Genomic DNA, 22,384 nt, shown 5'->3' with positions numbered 1-22,384 from the left:
CTTCACACAGGTGACAGACGTGTGCTTTCTCATTTTATGTTTATCTGCTGCCTTTATCAGGTACTCCTTAATGAGTGAAGAGGCAAAAGACTGGGACAGTGGCCAAGAAGCAATGGAGAATAAAAGTTTGGAAACTTCACCATCAGACCTAAAATTAGTGGCCCATCCAAGAGCAAAGAGTAAAGTATGGAAGTACTTTGGCTTTGATACCAATGCAGAAGGATGCATTTTACAGTGGAAGAAAATCTACTGCCGTATTTGTATGGCACAGATTGCCTATTCAGGAAATACATCCAACCTCTCTTACCACCTCGAAAAGAATCATCCCGATGAATTCTGTGAATTTGTGAAAAGCAACACTGAGCAAATGCGGGAGGCCTTTGCAACTGCATTTTCAAAACTCAAGCCAGAATCATCTCAGCAGGTTGTTCAGGACACTTTAATTATGAAGATGAGTCACAACTATGAGAACAAAAAGCATCAGGAGCTGACATCTGCTGTGATCAGCCTGATATGCGAGGGCTTATATCCTCCTTCTATTGTAGATGAGCCCACCTTCAAGACTCTCCTGAGGACGGCTGACTCCAGGTATGAACTTCCTTGCAGGAAGTATTTTTGCACTAAAGCCATTCCTGAAAAATATCATGCTCTTAAGGACATTGTGCTAAAAGAACTCATTGATATCCTGTGGTGTGGCATATCCACTGACATGTGGAGAAGTGAAAACCAGAACAGATCCTATGTAACACTGTCAGTTCATTTCCTCAGCAATGGCTCATCCAACTTCCTGGTTATTAATTCCAGGTGTTTAAAAACATTTGAAGTGCCAGAAGAAAACACTGCGGAGACCATTACACGTGTCCTTTACGAAATATTCATTGAATGGGGACTTAATTCAAAAGTTTTTGGTGCTACAACGGATTATGGGAAAGACATAGTGAAAGCTTGTTCTCTTCTGGACATTCAAGTGCAGATGCCTTGTTTGGGGAAGACTTTTAATGTAGGGATGCAACAAGCTTTTCAGCTTCCTAAGCTGTCCAGTCTCCTATCCAGGTGTCGTAAACTGGTAGAATATTTTCAGCAGTCTGCGGTAGCCATGTACATGTTGAGTGAGAAACAGAAGCAGCAGAGCGGTGTGCACTGCATGCTTGTGAGTGATCGTGTTTCCTGGTGGGGAAGCACTCTTGCTATGTTACAGCGACTTAAAGAGCAGCAGTTTGCTATTGCGGCTGTTCTCGTGGAGGACAGCAACAATCACCATCTCATGTTGGAAGCCAGTGAATGGAATACAATTGAAGGCTTGGTGGATTTGCTTCAGCCATTCAAGCAGGTTGCTGAGATGTTGTCTGCTTCTAAATACCCAACAATAAGTATGGTGAAACCCCTCCTTCATATGCTGTTGAATACAACATTAAACATCAAAGAAAATGACTTGAAAGAAATTAGTATGGCAAAGGAAGTGATAGCCAAGGAATTAGCTACAACATACCAGCATACTCCTGAGATAGATACGTTTCTTAATGTTGCAACTTTCTTGGACCCAAGATACAAGAAACTACCCTTTCTTTCTGCATTTGAAAGGCAGCAGGTTGAAAACAGAGTGGTAGAGGAAGCAAAAAGTCTTATAGAAAAGGTAAAAGAGAACACATTCAGGCCTGAAGAACAATTTTTTACAGTTTCTGAAGAGCCACCGCTGAAAAAAGTGGTAGTTGCTTCCCCACCTCCCCCTCCGCCTATCAGTGCTATTAATAATATGCTTGCAGAAATCTTTTGCCAGACTGGGGGTGTTGAAGACCAAGAGGAATGGCATGCACAAATAATTGAAGAATTGAGCAATTTCAAGTCACAAAAAGTCCTTGGCTTAAATGAGGATCCACTAAAGTGGTGGTCTGATAGACTAGCCTTATTTCCTGTTTTACCGAAGGTGCTTCAAAAGTACTGGTGCATTGTGGCCACAAGAATCTTCCCTGAACGTCTTTTTAGCTCTTCTGCCAATGTTATTAGCGCCAAGAGAAATAGATTGGCTCCAGCTCACGTAGATGAACAGATCTTTTTGTATGAGAATGCTCGCAGTGGGTCTGAAGCAGAACCTGAAGATGAGGATGAAGGGGAATGGGGCTTGGAACAGGAACAGAGTATTAATTTAAGTGACACAGCAAATATCAATAGCAATTTCTTTAATATGCGAGACAGTGGTTTCATATAAATTGAATATTCCTGGTACATTTTAAGCATCAAAGAGAGGATATTTGTCTTACATCACCAAATATTTCTCATGATAAGTATACTGTAAATGCTGAGTGAATGTCACATAGCTTTCTTTGTACTTATATATAATATGTGTGAGTGTGCATGTATAAATAATGTCTGGTTCTTGTCTTAAAACTTTATTGTGACCTTTGACTCTGAAACACTGAGACAGGGAAGAGAATTAATTCTCATGAAACCCAGACTTAGTTTCCACTGCCTTCAGTAGAAACATAAGTAAAATCATTGGCGTAAAAGGTAACTTCTGAGCAATTTACACAGCACTTTTTACCTTATAGAGAGATGCTATGAATGAGCAGTCTTAACAGAGTGTTCTAATTTGCTTGCAAAGCTGTTTGAAGTAGTTTTAAATTTTGAACTTTGATTTAAAAACTTGTTCTCATAATGTGTCAAATCATCAAGAACTATTAAAGTATCTTTTTCAATGGCCTGCTTCACATGTAACTTTCCCCGGCAAATAATGTATGTGTTGGAAGCCATACTTGCCTATGCATTCTCTCTCTTTTTCTCTCTTTTTATTTGAGTGGATATTGTAGATTCCTGATACGTACTTGAGGTCCCATGCCTCAGATATCCTTCAGGAAAATAAACATGTAAAGCAACTCTTAAGATTTGCTGTACCAGCATACACATACTTAAGCTTGGCTGGACCACTAGCTACCACACTGCAAATCATGGGGGTTTTTTTGGTGTGTGTTAAAGGTATAATATCTGTGTTGATATTTAGGAATCGGTGACAACCTTTGCTACCCTCCACCACACTGATGACAGCTAGTTAGTGTACCATGTTGCCAAGACCTAGTGTTTTATGCTACAGCTGTAATTTGGTATGGGCGTGAATACCCCGTGATCCCAGTTGGCTTAAGTATGCCAACTGTGTGGTCTTTATTCTATTACCCCTTTACAAATAAGTAAATACAGGTTTGAAAGTTCTGATTTAGTCCATTTTGGACTTTTTCCCAATTCTGGAACTGAAGTAAATGTTTAATTCTAAAATGGATGTTAACTCTCCTGTTACAGTAAATGAGGAAAGGGTCTCCTTGAGATCGAGGAATTAGCATTCAAGGAGATGCAGTGAGAGGAGGTAAATAGGGACCTTTCTACCAACATAAACCAGGATTGTTCCCTTAGACCACTCTCTGAAAGAACCAGGCGAGTGTTCAACAGGAAAGATTTTATTAAAAAACACACACAAGAAATCACACAGCATACACACAAAACTAACTAGAAAACAGGGAAGAGGGAGAGGAGTACAGGGTTGGGCGATGTTTACCAGTTTAGGGGATAGAGGACGTCTGTAGAGGGACGTGGCTGAGAGACCAGCGCTTTGTGGCAAGAAGGCTCAGACATGCATCTGAGCATGTGCTTAGGATCCCAGGACACACACAGTGAGCACATGGCCGGGCAGTCCAATTATACTGTGGGACGTACCATGGGGCAGGATTGCGTCTTCTGCCTCAAAACAATAGCTTAATGGCTTTCTCAGGAGGTGAGACAATGAGTTGAGAAAGGCTTGATTGTACTTTCCTGGGTGTCACTAAAGGTAAGAAAAGTGATTGGTATCCCATGATTGCTGGTTAACAAGGGCTATCAGTTTCCTGAATAGCCATGATTAGGAAGGGAGAAGAATGAAAGGGTGTGGATGAGATGAACTCAGGAACTTCTAGAAGACCTCTTTAGTCTTACATCTCTGCACATCTGTGGGGTATGGAGCAGCCAGTCAGCCTTGCCTATGACTCACATTTCAGTGATTTTCCTTCTCCAGCCAGGTTGGGATCCATTCTGCCCAGCCAGGCACCATGTCTTGTGCTCAGGGCACATGAGGAGAAGGGGTTTATGATATAGCCATATTCATAAACTTCCCTATTAGTGTGAGGATAGGGTTTGACTGCTAAGCACCCCCCCCCCAATTATAGAATGTTCAGTTCCTGTCAGATCTTCATGTGGAAATACCCTCTTTCAAAATGAAATTTTGGAAGGATTTTTCAGATTACTTGAAAAATTCCTTTCACGTCTAGCAATAGGTCTTGACTAAATACTGGTTTCTTGTTTTCACTACTGATTAATACTTGCAACAAAAGTTGCAAGTTGCGTCTCTCACAAAATCTTTGTTAAAAATCAGTCAAAAATCTATGGCTTATTTAGAGGAAAACTGTATGCCTTCATAACTACTCTTTACCTATTCAATTTCCCCATTACTCCAATTAGAAATGGTCTGAAAGGTCACTTTACTGAATAGAATACAGATTTTACAGGCCTATGTGACCAGTTCACCAGGAATTAATTTGGAGCCATATATTGTTTTGTTTGGCAGGTGTTTAGTACATGCGTGAATCCAATCATGAGACTTGGTTTCATGTAGCTTGGCACCATTGTAAAAAAGTCCCTTGTTGAGAACAGTTATGCGGATTGGTCCAAATGCTTACTGTTCCCCAAAGGAGGTGCAAGATGGACTCTTCAGTCTCTTGTAGCATTAGTGTAATGTATCAGTTTTGAGATTGCAGGACTGTTGATAAATTTGGTTATATCAATATACAAACCAGTATTTTTGTCAATTTGTAGAAGTCTTCAGAATCTTGTTAGAAGCTCCTAAGAACTTTAAGATAGCTTGTAAACTTTCAGTTGATCACAGATTTACCCATGTGGGTGTGTTCTTCTAAACAGGTGTTTCAATTTTATGAATCCTTAAACATATCATCAGTTCTGTTCTTATTGAGAGAAGTAATGATATAATCCCATTTTCATATATTCCTCAGGAATCATTCATTCCTAATGACTTTATCAAGTTTCTTCCTAGCTTCTAAGCATACCTACTAAACATAAACCTTCATGTTCAGGAATGTATGCTATATGGAATGTGATCAAGACAGATACCAGGCACTTGCTCGTAAAGCTCTATAAAAGTAACTACTGCCCTTTGTCTTTATTCATGCAATCACTAACATGGTGTAAATTTCCTTCTGCAACAATCATAGAACTCTTTGGTAGAGCCTGCTGAATATTGTAGCATAGAGGTTTTAATTAAAGCTAGATAAATCTTTTAATGAAACACAGTCTATGTAAAATGATCAAAAGCAATATATTGAAATGTTTGTAAATGTGTCTGACATGTAATTTAAGTTTTTGGGGTGGTTCTCATTTGGTGCAATCTTAAGCAGCTAAAGCAGGGGTCCTAATGTGATGCCCATGGGCACTGTGATACCAGCCAATATCCTTCTTGGTGCCTACCAAGTGTTTTTAGAAAGTGTCTGGGGCCAGGTGTGGTTCTTCCCCTGCAAGGCTTCTGATTTGCCCCTGAAAATGTTTTGGAAAATCCAGATAAAAATAATATTGTTTCAGAGGCAGCTGCCACTACAGTGTTTGTTTTATTCTCTCTGTATTTTTAATTACCTTCCTCTCTCCTACACTTTGAGTAGGCTGCTTTGAGTGTGTGGCTCTACCTCCTTTGGCAGCCATTTTGTGCTTGCGCCTACCACCCTGTGTCACAATTTTAAGAGTGGCTGCAAGCTCAAAAAGGTTGGGGGACCTCTGAGCTTAAGACAGAAAGTATGTGATGAAATAGTGGTATTGATCTGGTTTGAATAAGGGTGCAGTTTCCTGAATCTTATATGTATGTGTAATCTCAAGGTGAAATTTTAGAACATTAAGAGTTCTCTTGTTGCAATGAAAACTTTATTCCATTACAACTAAATACCAACTTACGTTTGTTAAAAATATTCCTACACCTCTATTCTACAATGGCTGTAATATTATAAAATGAGTGACTCTATATTTCATTATCTGGCCTAGCTAGTAAAACTCAGATCTGCCGCTGAACAGCAGACGTTGCCTTTCAGTCTGTTAATGTCCTTTGCAGAAGGCACTAGGTTTCTTTTTAACACAGGGAGGTGCCTTTACTGACCCCTGGACCCATGTAGCTCATACTGACTCCACTGATTATAGTAGCTCTCCAAGGGTGTGCGCTAAGGCAGTAGTTCCCAAAAGATGGATCAGGAGGACCCCAAAGTGGATCACAATTCTCTCTCACAGGTAGGTTGTGCAGGAGGAGGTCGAGGAAGAGGAGCTAGAAGAGGAGACTCTGGGGGAGATTGAGTGGCAAATTTGGTTTGCCAGTGCATAATATGTGCAATGGCCATGAAATTCAACTTGTTGCTCAGAAATGCTTTGTTTGTGTGTGTGTGTGTGTGTGTGTGTGTGTGTGTGTGTGTGTACACACACACACACTAAATATGAAAATAAAAGTTGTTCAGTGTTATCTGATGTGACAGTGTTGTTTATGCTGAGGAAGAAGAAAGTGTGGAGTGACTTTGCAGGTGGGCCCTGAAAGCACAATAAGTTTAGAAATCGTTCAGAACTTCAGAACCTTTGAGAGCCAGTGGTCTATTTTGCTCAGCCTTGCTTGGAGATAATTTAAGTGTACGTACTAAAGATTGAATTAGGGATATAATGTATGCTGGATATGTACGCTTACACTGAACTGTTACCCTATTCCCCTATTGTATTTCCAGAGCTGTAAATTGTCCGCTGATGATTGTACTTCCAGCTCCCATATCCTTTCTGCCTTTTCTTCCTTTTTCTCCTCAGCTCTTCATCTCTGTCCTGTCATCTCTGCCAAACTCATCCAAAAGTTTCTTTTCTGTTTAAATCTGCCCTCCTGACCAAACTGACCAACTACTGTACTAACATCTCATCCCATTCACTTCTGTTTTAAATCTCATATTTATTGAGAGAGAAGAATATAAAGGTAGTCTAACTGAATCCACAAAGAGAAAGTCAGAGTAGTGAAAAGGGGTGAAAGTAGGAGTAAAATTAATGAAAGCATGGAAATACGTTTTAAAACATGTCAGTCAAATGTAGTAAGATAATTAATGTTAAGCTAATGTCACCTCATTATGCCTTTAGGTATATGGGGCTTTTTTTTTTTTTGCAAGAATGCATATTCACACAGAACCTTAAAGGGCAGTAAATGTGGATATAGGGAAAGATTGATCTCTCAAGTTGGGGTTGAACCTCCCATGGGAGCTGTACTTGGCAAAACACCAAATACTGCGGCTGTGTATTCTTCCTTCATTTCAGTAAAGCTTTTAAGAGAATTGCAAGTTGTTTCACATAATTTGCTTCACATACATTTTGGATCTGCTTTCCTACTGGGTTTAACTACTCTCCCCAGTTCTGATGTTCCAAACACCCTCTTCCCCAAAGCCTGTCAACTTTCTCCTGTTCTGAACTGAAATTTCCTATTATTAAAAACTCTTCATTTCCCTAGATACATTCTTCTTGGTGCCATGGTAATGTATTTCTGGCCCTTTTAAATTTTTGGTATCCAAAATAAAGTTCTAAATGATTTACAAGACATGTCTTAATGATCCAAAAGCCAATGTTGTGTGTTGTCTTATTTAATGCTTTAAGCTTGGATTATTTACAAAAATGTGTTCGTAGCTCTTCTTCTCTTAAGCTTTGTTCCCGCGAATAAGTTCTTCAATCTGATATTCTGTTCATCCTGTAACGCACTGAAACACACAGGCATCTGTTGTAGGACTCCAGAGTGCGAACACAAATTCCATTTAATTCCCAGCATTTCCGCATAGACTTTTTGTTGCTCAGCTTCTTTACCACTTTGTTTTTTTTCTCAGATGTTATGGACAGTATCATTTGCCAGTCAGTGCTGTGCCAATTTTGCCCCACCCCCCTTTTCCCTCAGTCCATCTTTGCACCAATTTTTGAATGGATCATTTTTAAAGATTTGGCGTGGGGGGGGCATGGGACTGTACATTTTGAGGCATTTTCAAAGGTTCTGCCCACAGTCAGCAGCTTTCACAGTCTGCTTTCTAGCTCATCCTTTTTTCAGAGCTTGCTACTATTTTTCCTTTCTTGCTCTTGCTGTTTTTAAAAAAGCTTTCCTATTTATATCAATAGGGCAGCACAGCCCACTATTATGGTTTTATTATACTGAGATGTTGCTGCAACATCTACAAAATCAGGGAGCATGGTGAAGATCATTCTCTTACATGCACCACTTCCTCCCACCTCCTCCCCAGTAAGGGTCCCAGTAAGCCTGTAAAGGTTTGCTTGAGTTTTTTTGGAGAGGGAACTGGGAAGTTAAAAAATGCAACCTTGGGTCTAGAAAAGTGGAACTCTTGTCTGCAGAATACCACTTTACATTATCTGTGTTAATATAGCCTGTGCAGAAAGTGGGGTCGGGGGCACATAGTTGCCTCTGAGGTGATGAAATTGCTGACGTAGCAGAAGTGCGATCCTTCAGTGGATCCAGTGGGCAAAGGAAAGCCCAGCCCAAGAACTTAGAAACAGCAGGGGGGAAATCAGAGGGAGGCTACCAGTCTCGAAACAGCATTTGGAAACGCTTCAGCTGGGAATGGAGCAGCAACAGAAAAGTAAAGACCCTGAGTTCAGTTTGGAAATGACCACCATTCTCTAAATGGGAACTGAACTAAAGTGTAACTCTGCTAAGTACGAATTTGTTCCTGCTCTTCCATTATTTCACAAATAGAGGGATCTATTTATGCAACCTTTTCTCGAACTAAGTGCAGAATTATTCTATTCTGTGATGTCAGCAAGCTGCCTCTACGTTGTTTTGCTTTGCTTTTATATGAAAAAAGGATACACTTGAAAGTACTTCCTGCTCTGTGTGTAAGCTTTCCTGGATCTAGATTGTAGTGGATGTTGTGTTTTGCTGCTCAGTGGAATGGAACACAGCTACAATTCAGGAGTCTTCTGTTAATCCTTATATCTTTGTCAAAAGGCCACCTCACATAATGAAGCCTCGAGGCTCAAGTGGTTCAGCTGGGTATATATCTCAGCCAGTGACAGCCTCTGCTGTTTGTACTTATATCAAAACATGTTTATGTTTGTGTGCTTACACATATTGAATCTTGGTAGAATCCAGAGGGGCCTGAAACTTGTTCTATGATCTCGGTGAGTTTTGAAGAGTCTGTATGAGATCTGTTAGTCAACCTTTAGTAAAAATCAGCGGAGTGGTAAAGAAGAGTTTGGTTAGGTGCACCCAAATCTAAAGTACAAGACAGAGGATAGAGAAAGCTGCTTGCATCGTACAAAACAGCCTGAACTGCTGTTCTCCCAGAAAGTACTTCTGAGAACTGGAAATGGTAAAGAACAAACCACTCCAGAAACTGTTCTGTTAGTCTCTTAGGGTTGCCTCCTATTTAGGTGACATTCATTGTTCAGCATTGAACAGCAATACATGCTTCAGCAATCTGTGATGTGATGTAGAAAATAATACTTGTCAAGGACATGGCAGATCTGTGAGTGTGTTTGATTCAGATAAAAATGAATTACAATTTTAGTCTATTGAGTGGTTATAAGAATGGGTTGAAAAACTGCTTTGAAATTTGGAGCATTAGTGAATTAGGGCCTATTATACGACCTATTCTGAGATAACTATACCTGAATCCCTTTCATTGGCTGGTTTTGTTTATATATACAAGAGATAATGTAGCAATAAAAATTGGATGGAAGAATGAAAACCTGTATGATCAGGGCTCTTGAAGCCTCTCTTTCACTTGGATGGATAAGTAAGTAGCAAGACTGCTATTCTTGGTGGCTGGTGTAATGGAGCAGCCTTACTGACCTGCAAACACTTGTTCTGTTTGGCCCTCTGAGATGTCTAGGCACTTAGTGACTGTCCCAAGTTTCTGCTTGGCAGCACACCATTCTTCTGGTTCACCTGGCGGAGTTTTCTATGAGCAGAACCACAAGTGACAAAAGGCACAGATTGGACACTTGTCTGCTTCCCTCAAGTTTTGATGGGAAATGTAGGCATCCTGGTCTCGCAGCTTCGCTCTCCGACTGCTGCCAATGGACTTTTCAACTGTCACTTGTCCAACATTCCGCCAAGCTGCCTACATTTCCCATCAAGACTTGAGGGAAGCAGACAAGTGTCCAATCTGTGCCTTTTGTCACTTGTGGTTCCGCTCTATGTCTCCATTTCTCTGGAATTCTGCTACCAACTGTTTGTTTTAGGAATTACCTGCTGAAATGGCCAGTACTCCCACCTTCACTTCCCACATTGCCATTGTGAGGCTCCCTCTAATGCCTGCATCTCACTCTACCCAGCAACTGGTTACCATGGGGACAGCTTACCACACGCATGCACTTCTGCAGAAATAGCAATTTAGAAACAGCTGCCTTTCTTCCTCTGGTGCCCATTTTAAATAGCATGTTTGAACAGTGGAGGTCTGTATGGCACAGAAAACAACTACTGGCATTCAAAATAGTAAATTTGTTAAAAGTAAAAAGTCCATACACATACCCTCTGCTAAGCAACGGATTGAGCAAGGAATACAAAAAAAGGTGTAAGCCTGCAATTCCCCTGCTCCTTGCAAAGAGATTGGATCCAATGGAGAAAGTTATTGAAATACATGTCATCCTTTTCCCCTTGGTGATGAAGAGTACCATCATGTCACATCTGATTTATGGCATCTCTTGTTGGGGTTTTCATGGCAAGAGACGAACGGAAGTGGTTGCTCTGCAATTGCGGTCTTTGTTGGAGGGCTCTTATCCAATTACTAACCAAGTCCAGTGTTGTAGTGCTTAGCTACTGAGATCTGTCAAGATCGGGCTTGCTTGGAATATTCAGGTCAGGGTCTCTTCCCTCTACATTCTTGTAAAAAAGCCACCTGTAGGGTCCATGAATCCTCAGGAACTAGAGTGGGATGCAACATCTGCCCTGTGAGCTATAATCTGAATGGAGCTAGAGCTTCTACAAGTGTATGCAGGGTTGCCAGCAAACTGAAAAAAAATGACCCGCCCCACTAATGTGTGGAAATGGGCAAGTGAAAGTTTGTAATATCAGGGAGGCACATAATATAACCTGGTATACAACATCTCATTAAGCTTCTTTTAAGGGACTCCCCACCCCAGTTGGCAACACTTAAGTGTTTGGTGTTTCTGCTGATTGTCTTCTATTGTTCCGCTCCAGTCCATGTGCGTCATTCCCGCTGTGTTCCTCAAGGTGACCTTACTGTTTCAGAATCAGCTTTTCAGAATTTAAGGAGCTGTTTATGAATGATTTTATTTATGGGTCATTCAGTCTAACATAATTGGTCATGGATTGGATCAAATAGGTTGGAATTTGCTACAAAAACAGTTTTGTTTTTAACGTGATGAGACCAATTCTTCACATTCTGGAAACTTAAATTTAAGAAGTTTCTACTGCTGATATAAAAGATAAGGGAATAAAACCATGAAAATGCTGCAGTTTAAAGCATCTGCTAAATGGTGCTTCTAATTTGGAGGCATGGTACAACCAAACTGAAAAAATAAATAATGAATATTAAAAAAAACCCAAAGTATTTCACACACAATATATTTATAATTTTATTTTACATTTTAAGATCTTCCAATTTAAATGACAGCTATGGTATACAATGGAGCTATTTCTATTAATCAAGCTTATTCTTATGAACCAATATATTCTTTACTGGAATAATACACTTTTAGCATTGATAGTATAAAACTGTTTCTCTTCATAAAAAACAAATGCAATCAGTATGGGATCAGTGAGTTTAGAAAACCATGTTTGCAAGTCATCTCAGGTGCCAACAACTTTGTATAGTTGTCCACAGTGCAATCTTATGCAGCGTTACTCCAGTCTACGCCTATTGATTTCAGTGGCCTTAGACTAGAGTAACTCTGCGTAGGATTGTATTGACAGTGATGTAAGGCAACATGAGATCTGCTTTATTATTACACATATGACACGTGCTTCATTATTCCATATGATAGTTGTGCTTAGATACTTCAATTGTCTGTGATTCGTTTTTTCAGCGGGTGTTATAGAGACTTAGTGTGACAATTGGGGCCTGCATGAAAGTACCTGAATAGGAATTAATGGAAGAAACCTGCTGTTTCAAATGGGTATGGTAATTCACAGGAGATACTGGGCTTTCAGCAGCTATTATCTGTGATAGCTAAAAATGGAACCTTTTATCAGAGACGGGGGACAAACAGCGGGGAGATTGCTTTTTCCAGCATGTCCCGCTTGCAGCATCCAGGCATATAATGATACCGATGGAGGTGAAATAGTGGTCTAGATGGCCTGATCCAGCAAGGCAATTCTAATAATTGGTTGTCAGCTAGAAGTGTCTTTTCTTTTTGTCCCTAGGAAGTGGGAGTACATCCACTCCACCTGAAGGCATCTGCCTGAATGCAGCTGGCTGGGGACCTTAGGCTGGCATGGATGCCTCTGGCAGGAAAGGGAGAAGGAAAACGGCAAAAAAAAGTAGATAGTAGAGTCCACATACACCTGGTTTTCTTTTTCTTTTTGGACTGTTGTGAAGAGGCTAAAACAAGACCAAGACTCTTAAATCCAGGCATATGGATAAATTCACACACTGCTGCATTTACTTATTTATAGAACTAGATCACCTCACTATTTTATGGTCACACCTCAACTCCCAAATGAGCAGCAAACCAGTCTTCACTGGGACGTATTCCACTGAAGATTCACTGATGAAAGAGGGAGGAAGTGTTATCTTACCCAATTTTTCTTATAACATTCTCCTTATCTTACATAGCTTTTTGTCTGCAAGGATTCTTCAGCTCTCTGTAGAACCCTTTATAGATTACAGGGCGCTTTTTGGTGAAGGAGAAGGGGAAAGAAATCTGTTTCTGCTAGTCCAGTGTGCATAGGGTATACCTCTTCATTGATAATTTCTACTAAGAGTGCATTATATTATGAATTTGATGCCTGATGTGATCTAGAGCTTAAGGGGTTCCTAACACCAGTGAATATGCTGTCCAGTAACTTTTAAGTAGAGATGGGCATGAGCCAAAAAACACACACCCCGAACCATGTGATTCGTGGTTCGTAGCATTCCATGGAACCTCAGACCACGAACTTCTGGCCTTTTCCTAGCTTGTGGTTCGTTGTTCCGTGGCATTTCAACTGCCCTACATCAGCTGCTGAAGCCCTGTGCCGGGCGTTTGAAACAGACAGCCCCTTTCTTCTGCTGCCTGGGCTGCAGGAGCCAGAGAAGCAGGAAAAGAAGCTGTCATTTCACAGTCCCCATGCTGGAACTGGTGTGGGGGCTGTGAAACTGACAGCCTCTTTTTCTACTGCCAGGCTGTCAGTTTTGCAGACCCCATGCTGGAACCGGTGTGGGGTCTGTGAAATGACAGCTTCTTTCTCCTACTGCCCAGGCTGTCCATTTCACAGACCCCGCGCTGTGGGGTTGTAAAACGGACAGCCCGGGCAGCAGGAGAAACGGGCTGTCCATTTCACGCTGGAACCAGCACGGGATCTGTGAAATGATAGCTTCTTTCTTCTGCTGCCAGAGCAGCAGGAAAAGTGGCTGTCATTTCACAGACCTCGTGCGGGAACCAGCATGGGGGATGTGAAACTGATAACCTCTTTTCCTGCTGCTGGACTGTCAGTTTTACAGACCCCACGCTGGAAGCGGCACAGGGGCTGTGGAATGGCAGCTTCTTCCTCCCGCTGCCAGAGCAGCAGGAAAAGAGGCTGTCATTTCACAGACTCTGCACCGGTTCCAGTGTGGGGTCTGTGGAATGACAGCTTCTTTCTCTTGCTGCATGGGCTGTTAGTTTTACAGACCCAGCACTGTTCCAGCCCCTGCGCAGGAGAAAGGAGCTGTCAGTTTCACAGACCCTGTGCTGGGTTCAGCTGTGAAACTCCGAACCTGGCCATGGAACGGCTGGAAAAATTCATTTGTTCTGTAAACACAGATTCCCACTGAACGCGTATTTCGGTGCAAACGAACCAGCCATTCCATATGGAATTTTGTTCTGTGGTTCGTTTCTCGTGCCCATCTCTACTTTTAAGACATGTAATGTTTTGTTAAAGATATATTTAGTGCAATCCTAAGAAGAGTTACTCCAGTCTAAGCTCACTGATATTAATGCACAATTGTCCTTAAAAAATCAAAGTCAGTCTCTTATGTGGTAGTGTTGAAGAAATGAGTCCACAGAAGAAGAATTATGGTGATTTATTGTGCATTTGCCATTGAAGGTGAGGCTGAACGAGAGCTAAAGAGATGATAAGCATCCCCCCCTTTTTGCTTCATACAACCCTTTAACAAAACTGCTTTATGTAGCCCTTGAGGCTATAAACACATCCCTACATAAATTGTACGGTGGCCTTGAGATAGCTGGTATGTTCTTTCAGCTGAGTTTTGATGCCACAGAGTGCTGGGATGTTATGCTTTTATTAGTCAGTTGCTTGTTTGCATTTATTCTAGACTGCTGCTGTTATATAAATTGCCTGTGTTTAAGTCTACTTTAGGAATTTAAATTGGCTGCTCTTTTAGAACTATTTAATGCTTATTTTTAATGTGCTGCTATTACTATTACTGTTTTGATTAACATTACTGGTTTATGCTGTTAACTGCCTTGAGTGTTGATCTTAGGCAATAGGAAGATATATATTTTCTAAAGTAAGTTAAATATGAGCATGGGCTACCAAAAGTGATAAGAACACAGAAAGGTACATATTTCAAGTTGCTTTATCGGGAGAGAAAAGCTTACAGAGCATTTCTGTCAGAGGGCAGTCAGACATGCAACCTTCAAGAATTGCCAAATGAAGAAACAACTGCTGGTTGGAGATGGACACTATTAAATGGTATGGGAAATAGCATAGCACTTGGATCCAGTGAGTAAGATTGGCTCTGTCTCCACCTTCCCTTTCCTCAAGCAGCCTGCTGTTTGCTCTGAACCCCCTCCTAAGAACCAGGAGAGCCTCACTAGCAAAAACTCCAGTTACAATGTGATTTTACTACAGCTGTCAAAAATTTAGCCACAGAAAAAGTTACTTGTTTATCTTCATCTCTTAATAGCCAAGGTTTATCTTAAAGAGAAATAAAATCCTGTTTAAAAAGAGGAAGAATAAGTTTAGCTCTCCAATCTAAAAATTAAGAAACTCCAAAAGAACAGGGCTCCAAAAGAACAGGGCTTTTTTTCAGCGGGAACGCATTGGAACGGAGTTCCGGATCCTCTTGAAAATGGTCACATGGCTGGTGGCCCCACCCCCTGATCTCCAGACACAGGGGAGTTTCGATTGCCCTCTGCGCTGCCAAACGGCACGGAGGGCAATCGAAACTCCCCTCTGTCTGGAGATCAGGGGGCGGGGCCACCAGCCATATGACCATTTTCTCCAAGGCCAAGGGTTTGCCATTGTTTCCCTCTGCATACCAACTCAGGTCTTCTAAGTGTTAACCATGTCCAGCTCTGCTTAGCTTATAAGCAATGATGACCTTGGGCTAGTCTGGGATATTCAGGGTTTTTAAAAATCTTACCAGATTCTGTATCACGGATAGCTTTTATGTTGCTTATCTCAAATGGTTTGTTTTTTAAAATGACTTCTTAATATTGCAGTTTTTAATTGTAAGCCATCTCAAGCAATACTCTGAAGAGGAGACACAGAAATATTCTAAATAAATAAACACACAAATGGCAGGTTTGAGTGTTGATAAAAGCAGCCATCCCACACAATGGGCTTGCTGAGCCAACTTCATCTTGCTGATTAAGTTATGGTTGCTGGTGCAAACCAGGGCAGCTAGGACATACACCAGGAAGTGATGGCAAGAAAATGGGACAAAAAAATAACATACCATCAGAAACATTTCTGTTGATCAGCAGTTGCAAAACTATTGTGAATGAAGATGTTATTCTCTATATGTTGTAGTTAAAGAAGAATGAATTACTCAAGTAATGGGAACTTATAAAGAGTTTTCTAGCGTTTACTGAAACTACTGACCTTTAAGACCTACTAATAGCATAGAAAGGCATGGTCATTGAAAATGAATTAAAACAGGTCTTCAGTGTTTCTTATTTTAATGACCCCATTTTCTAATCATTGCTACCATAAAACCAAATCCAACTCTCTTCAAACTTTCTCCTAATTTTATTAAAGTTGGGACAAAAGATATGGATAAATAATATAATCCTGGTTGTGATCACAAAAGCAAAATGCTAACCTGTAGGTAGAGGTGGGCACGCACTGGAAAACAGACCTAAATTTAACACAGTCTAGCCTGGTTCGTGGTTCACAAACGTCGTTCGGGGGCCCACATTTTTCACGAGCTTTGGTCTGTTTGGGCCGGTCCATGAGTCCAGACATCCTGGCGCTGATCTATCAATTCCCTAGACAATGGAGGGGATGACCGCAGACCTTCTGCAGCCCTTGGAACACACCAATCCTAGCCCTCAAAACTTTGATAGGCAGCTCTGGCTGCCAACCAGAGAGCTCCTATTCTTCTCTATGCGAGCAAGGGGCAAGAATTAATTCCATAGGCAACGGAGGTGATGGATGTTCTGCAGCCCTTGGATTGGTTCCCACACCAATCCTAGCCCTTAAAAACTTGATAGGCAGCTCTGCCTGCCAGCCATAGAGCTCCCATTCTTCTCTAGCAAGCGAGCAAGGAGCAATGAGAAGTCTGTCAGTTTCAAAACACCCCTGCAGGCTTCATCTGATTGGGTGAAGCCGGCATGGGGCATGTGAAACTGACAGCTCTTGTTCTCCTGTCCCCCAAGTGGCAGGAGAACGGGAGCTTTCAGTTTGACAGACCCCACACCAGCCTTAGCCCGTGGGCTGAACCCAGTGCCGGGTCTGTCAAACTGACAGCCCCTGTTTCCTGCCGCCCTGGGCAGAAAGAGAACGGGGGCTATCACTTTGACAGACCACGCTGGCTTCAGCCTAGGGGCTGAACCCGGCACCAGGTCTGTCAAACTGACAGCTCTCATTCTCCTCCAGCCCAGGGTGTGAGGAGAAAGAGAGCTGTCAGTTTGACAGACCTGGCACTGGGTTCAGCCCATGGGCTGAGGCCAATGCAGGGTCTGTCAAACTGACAGCCGCTGTTTTCCTGCTGCCCTGGGCGGAAAGAGAACGGGGGCTGTCAGTTTGACCCCGCGCTGGCAGACAACCCAGGTCTTGCTGCTCCCCAGAGGCAGGAGAAGGGGGCTGTCAGCTTCACAGACCCCGTGCTGGCTTCAGCTCATGGGCTGAACCCGGCGCGGTGTGTGTGAAACTGACAGCCCCCTTCTCCTGCTGCTCGCTGGTGGCAGGAGAACGGGGCTGTCAATTTCACACACCCCTCAGTGGTGCCAGCCTGTCTTGGGTCACAATGCTCATGACCTGCATGAACTGGGCCTGAAAAAGTCATGGGGGTTCTGTAACATGCAGCTCCACGAACTGCATGTTAACGAACCACGAACTGGCCTGGTTCATGCATTTTTTGGGGTCGTAATTCGATTCGTGTCCACCTCTAAATGGGACCCATTTCTCCTCTTTTCATCAGTAAAAAACCAGCTAGACCAACCCTTTGTACTTCTACTAAGAATATGTGAAAGAAGAAACAATAACAATCATTTCTGAAAATACTAGGTGCCACAATGAAAGTTTTAGGCATCCTGGCACGTAGCATTTATTAAACCCTGAATTAAAATGTGCATAATAATCAGTTCACCAAAAATATTGTGATTTCCATGCTTGTTTCAAAGAGTGCCTGACGTATTCTCTTAAATGTTGTTAATTGGCTCAAAGGCTCAAAACAAAAGGCAATACTGCATAATGATTCCTTTGCTCCCTGCTTATGGTATACAGTGGTATGGATAGTGTAGTTTAGGTGACATTCTAACAAACAGACTGTGGGGAAGGTCAGTATTCTTTTGCTCTATTCCATTGTTTTCCAGTTCTTCAGAACAGTTTGGCAGGTTCTGGGTTTTAAGAGCTGAGATGCAGAGTTTACGTTTGTTTAAAATCTGTTCCGTTTATTCTGTCTGGTTGACAGAAGTGCCAGCAGCTGCCCTATGAAATTTGAGCAGTGTGCGGAAGTAATACAGGCTCTTCTAACTGTGTGCAGGAAGCTGCGTGGAGGAGGATTTCTGCTATTTGTTTACTTCTTGTTGTGGTTCTCCCCCTCCCCCATAAGTCAAAGCCGCCAGCAGCCCTGTGCCACCTCTTTTTTCCTCTGATCTTTTGCGCTGTCCTCCAACGCAACCATTTTATCCATTGTTTCAGGGTTGCAAGGCTGTTCTTGTTGATATCACAAAGATGTCTCCCAGCTGTCTTCCCCGCCTTGTTTCATCTTTGCCTTCAAAGGCTGTATTGCTTTATGCTGTGTATGCACCTGCCTGTTCAATGAGGACAATTTTTCCCCTGTGAGTTGCAATCCAGAAGTTTAAAGCAAGTAGTAAAATCCAGATTTTTAAAGCAAGTATAAAATGTGTGTTGGGTAAATATTTTTCATATTGTTTTTGCACTCCCCCCCTCAACTTATGCATTGTGTTTTTATGTATAAATAAAACTTTTGCTGTAAAATGTTTGAAAACCTGAAACACATTTTAACTTTCAATGATGAATTAAATTAATGTGCTGGACTTTTTCCTTCTTGTCCACCATTTTTACACAATAGTTTGATTTGATGAGCCTAATGCTTTAGGTTATAAAATCAACTCAGGATTGACTGAATTCCTGTTTTTATATTCAGTAATTACAATGAATGGCTTTTTTATATTGTAATTTTCAATTGTAAGCCAATTACAATTAATTAAAGAGATGACATAGAAGTATTCTAAATCAATGAAACTTTGTTTGCCTCCAGTCATGATCAGTGAAGTCTACTCTACAAAAAGGCTACAGGTAAATTAACAACCTGCTTCAGAAGCCACTGTCAGGAGTCCCCCATTGTTTGTTGAAACTGTGGGCTCCGAAATGTTGAGAACAGGTAGTGGGCACTGCAACAAAATGGCAGCTGTGGAGGGGTGACCATTCACAGCATGGCTGACAAGGGGGCTTGGGCTAGTCTCAAAACACTGGGAGGTTCAGCAAAATGTTAGGTTCCAAGCCAAGTGCTGGCATTCTCCTATAATGGAAGCATCTGTATCCAAATTGGGGCTCCCTGCAGACACAAACATGCCTTCTGTGGTCTTCTGAAGCGCCTCCTACTCCAGTTGGAAGAAATAGCCATGTTGCCCACGAGTACCATTTAGAGGAGTCACTGCAATAAGTGGACTGGCTGAGGGCCAAGCTACAAGTGACGAATGACACTTGAGCGGCAAGTGAACAGGGAGGAATAAGCTTGCCGTTCAAGGGTCATTCGTCACTTGTAGTTTGGCCCTCAGACTGCACATGTGATATCTGAACCAGATGTAGGTATTAATGTATCACAAAAATGATCTGGAGCCACTTTTCTGATATGTTGAAGAACCTTTGAATAATTCCATGTTATATATAATGCCATAGCAGGTACAGTTCTTAACAATTTAGTTATTCTCAGATCCATTTGCTGTATATCCTTTGGTGTAGTCATAATGAAAAATGAAAATACAAAATTTGATAATTGTACAAAGGGACTAGAGATGGGCACCTGCCAGCTTGCCGCCTGCCAGCTGATAGTTTAAAGGGACCTGCTGCTTGCAAGCCGCAGGGCCTTTTAAACTGCCCAAACCGCAGCCTCCACCCCCACAGTCACAGCCTCACACTTACCTTGCCCTGTGGGCCCGCGGTGCCCTCCTCCTCCAATGAGGCGCGGGAAGGCCTTTTTTGGCCTCTTCTGCTGCCACGCAGGCCCGCAGGGTGGTGGAGGAGGCCAAAAATGGCCTTCCCGCCCCTCAAATGGCTGCCACAGCCCACGCGGTGGCCATTTGAGGGACAGGGGAGGCCGTTTTTGGCATCCTCCGCTGCCCTGCGGGCCCACACAGTCGCAGAAGAGGCCAAAAATGGCCTTCCCACCCCTCATGGGAGGAGGGGAAGGACACTGCAGGCCCACAGGGCAAGGTAAGTGTGGGGCTGGGGGCTGGGGTTTGGGCAGTTTAAAGGGCCTTGCCGCTTGCAAGGGGCAGGTCCCTTTAAACTATCAGCTGGCAGGCAGTGAGGGGGGGATCCCTACTGCCTGCCAGCTGATAGTTTAAAGCAGTGATGGCGAACCTTTTTGAGCCCAAGTGCCCAAACTGCAACACAAAAACAACTTATTTATTTCAAAGTGCCAACACCGCAATTAAACCTGAATATTGAGGTTTTAGTTAAGAAAAAAACAACTCATACAGTTGTCCGAACTAATTAACATCGCTCTCTCTCTCTCTCACTCACTCTCTTTCTCTCTCTCACTCAGGAGCAACGAATGAAAGTAAAGCAAGTTAAATCAAAGCAGTTTGCCCTTCTTTACACCAGCAGCCCCGCTTGCAAGCACTCTCTCTCTCTCTTTCTCTCTCTCTCACTCTCACTCAGCCACGACTGAAAGTAAAGCAAATTAAATCAAAGCAGCTTACTCTTCTTTAGAAAACCAGCCCCAGCAGCCCGGCTGCTGCCTCCGCTTCCTGCTGCTAAAGAGACGGGCAGCAGGGAGGCAGCCTTGAGGAAAAGAAATCACGTGGGCAGGGCCAAAACCCATGTGATCTCTGCTCAGAGCTACTGGAATTCTGTTCCAGGCATTCCCCCTCCAAATGAGCCCTGGACCTAGCGATCGGCGACTTGGCTCGCGTGCCCACAGAGAGGGCTCTGCGTGCCAGCTGTGGCACGCATGCCATAGGTTCGCCGTGGCTGGTTTAAAGGGACCTGCCACTTGCAAGGCAGGAAAGGGCCCTTTTAACTGTCAAAATGCACCTTTCCCTGCCGCTGCTAAGCGGCTGGAAAGGGGCATTTAAACCCCATGAACCATGAACCACAAACTGGTTCGTAAACTTGCCCCAGTTCGTGCCAGTTTGTGGTTTCTGGTTCGTGAAAACCCACGAACCTCATTTTTTGTTTTTTTTGTGGTTCGTACCCATCTCTAAAAGGGACCATTCTTACAATTGCATGTTGTGGCCTCAATCCAGCAACCAAACTGGTGACTAAATTTAGTTGAAAGGAATGGGATTTGTTAATTGTAATTAGCTTCTTCCATTGGTTTCAGTGGGACTTGGTCATCATGACTACTATTAGCTGGATAGGAATAAGTTTTTAAGAAACGAATAATTGGTTTTTACAATTTACTGAACTTACAACTCAAGGAATTGTTTATGTGGACAGGGCTTTAAGTTCCTGGTTTAAAAAAATCAAATTTTTAGTTTCCTTTTTCCTGTTTGAAAGAAAAACCCTAACTTTGAAGCTTTTCTCTGTACGCACTTGACTCTTAACTTCTACCATGCTACATTCAAATGATGGAAAGTCTAAGCTTAAATAATTGAAAAGCCAGTGAGTGTGGCTTAGCTCGAAAAGGGCCACTGTGGGACTTCTTCAGCTTAGACTCTTTTGATGGCTGGGTTTTTTTGGTGAGTGCATAGTCATCTTTTGATCAGATCCCATGGCTTGGATTTAAATGACTGTCTCAGTAATGATATTCAGTCATTGATTTTTATCAGTACCAGTGCTCCAGAAACATAAAGGATATTTAGTTATCAGTTTAGTCACTTTATCCTGATTTTTGACAAGAATCTCTATTTATTTATTTATTTATTTATTTATTTATTTATTTATTTATTCGATTTATATTCCGCTCTCCCCACACCAACAGGCTCAGGGCGGATTACAACCATATACAATTAAAACATTAAATAATTGACACCAGTTAAAACCATAAAACAGTCAAAGTGACACAGTTAAAAATACATATATATACATAATCATAATACTATTCATAAAGTATTTATTTCTTGTGCTTTTCTCCTTATAAAGATCTCAAAGCAGCTTACAAATTATGATACTACACTACAATACTATGATACTATACTAAAATACTCTAAGTTAAAGGCAATATTGGAAAAAATAATCATAAAAAGTCCAAGAGTCCACTACACAGAGTATGTATGGTTATTTTATTATCCCAACAATCCTGGGAGGCAGGCAGAGCTACTTGGTTAACTTCATGGCTTAGTGCACATTTGAACCAGGTTCTTGTACATTCAAACCCATGCTCCCGTTATTATGCTTCATGCTTGGTTTACATTTTTACAAAAGCTATGTAGCTGTTGCAAACACCAGAGTTACGATGTCTCTCACAAGCTGCATGGTCAAACACTTAGGTAACTATCACAAACCCAATTGCTGCATAAAATGTGAAGTAGCTCTTGCTGATTCTTGTTATGATGAGTAATGGTAAGTCTTGTTGTTCTGATCGGCTGTCAGTCTTTAGTCTCCAGAGTTGGGAGT

The 22,384-nt window shown here is 42.0% G+C and overlaps 1 protein-coding gene across 2 annotated transcripts in view; it reads left to right on the top strand.

The window, feature by feature from the left end:
• The window catches only part of LOC129326080 (E3 SUMO-protein ligase ZBED1-like), a 198,868-nt gene that overhangs the window by 13,284 nt on the left and 163,200 nt on the right, over positions 1-22,384 (top strand). The window contains exon 2 of one of the 2 annotated variants that reach the window (XM_054974187.1): positions 61-2,072. The exons of the other annotated variant lie outside the window; for it this stretch is intronic. Coding sequence (XP_054830162.1) covers positions 71-2,072 — 2,002 coding nt within the window. The 5' untranslated portion in view covers positions 61-70. The remainder of the gene's footprint in view (positions 1-60; positions 2,073-22,384) is intronic. 2 annotated transcript variants of the gene reach the window in all.

This window comes from Eublepharis macularius, chromosome 3, assembly GCF_028583425.1.
Source record: "Eublepharis macularius isolate TG4126 chromosome 3, MPM_Emac_v1.0, whole genome shotgun sequence".
NCBI classification, from domain to species: domain Eukaryota; kingdom Metazoa; phylum Chordata; class Lepidosauria; order Squamata; family Eublepharidae; genus Eublepharis; species Eublepharis macularius.
The sequence above is the reverse complement of the archived record's forward strand: the minus strand, read 5'-3'. Positions and strand labels throughout refer to the sequence as shown.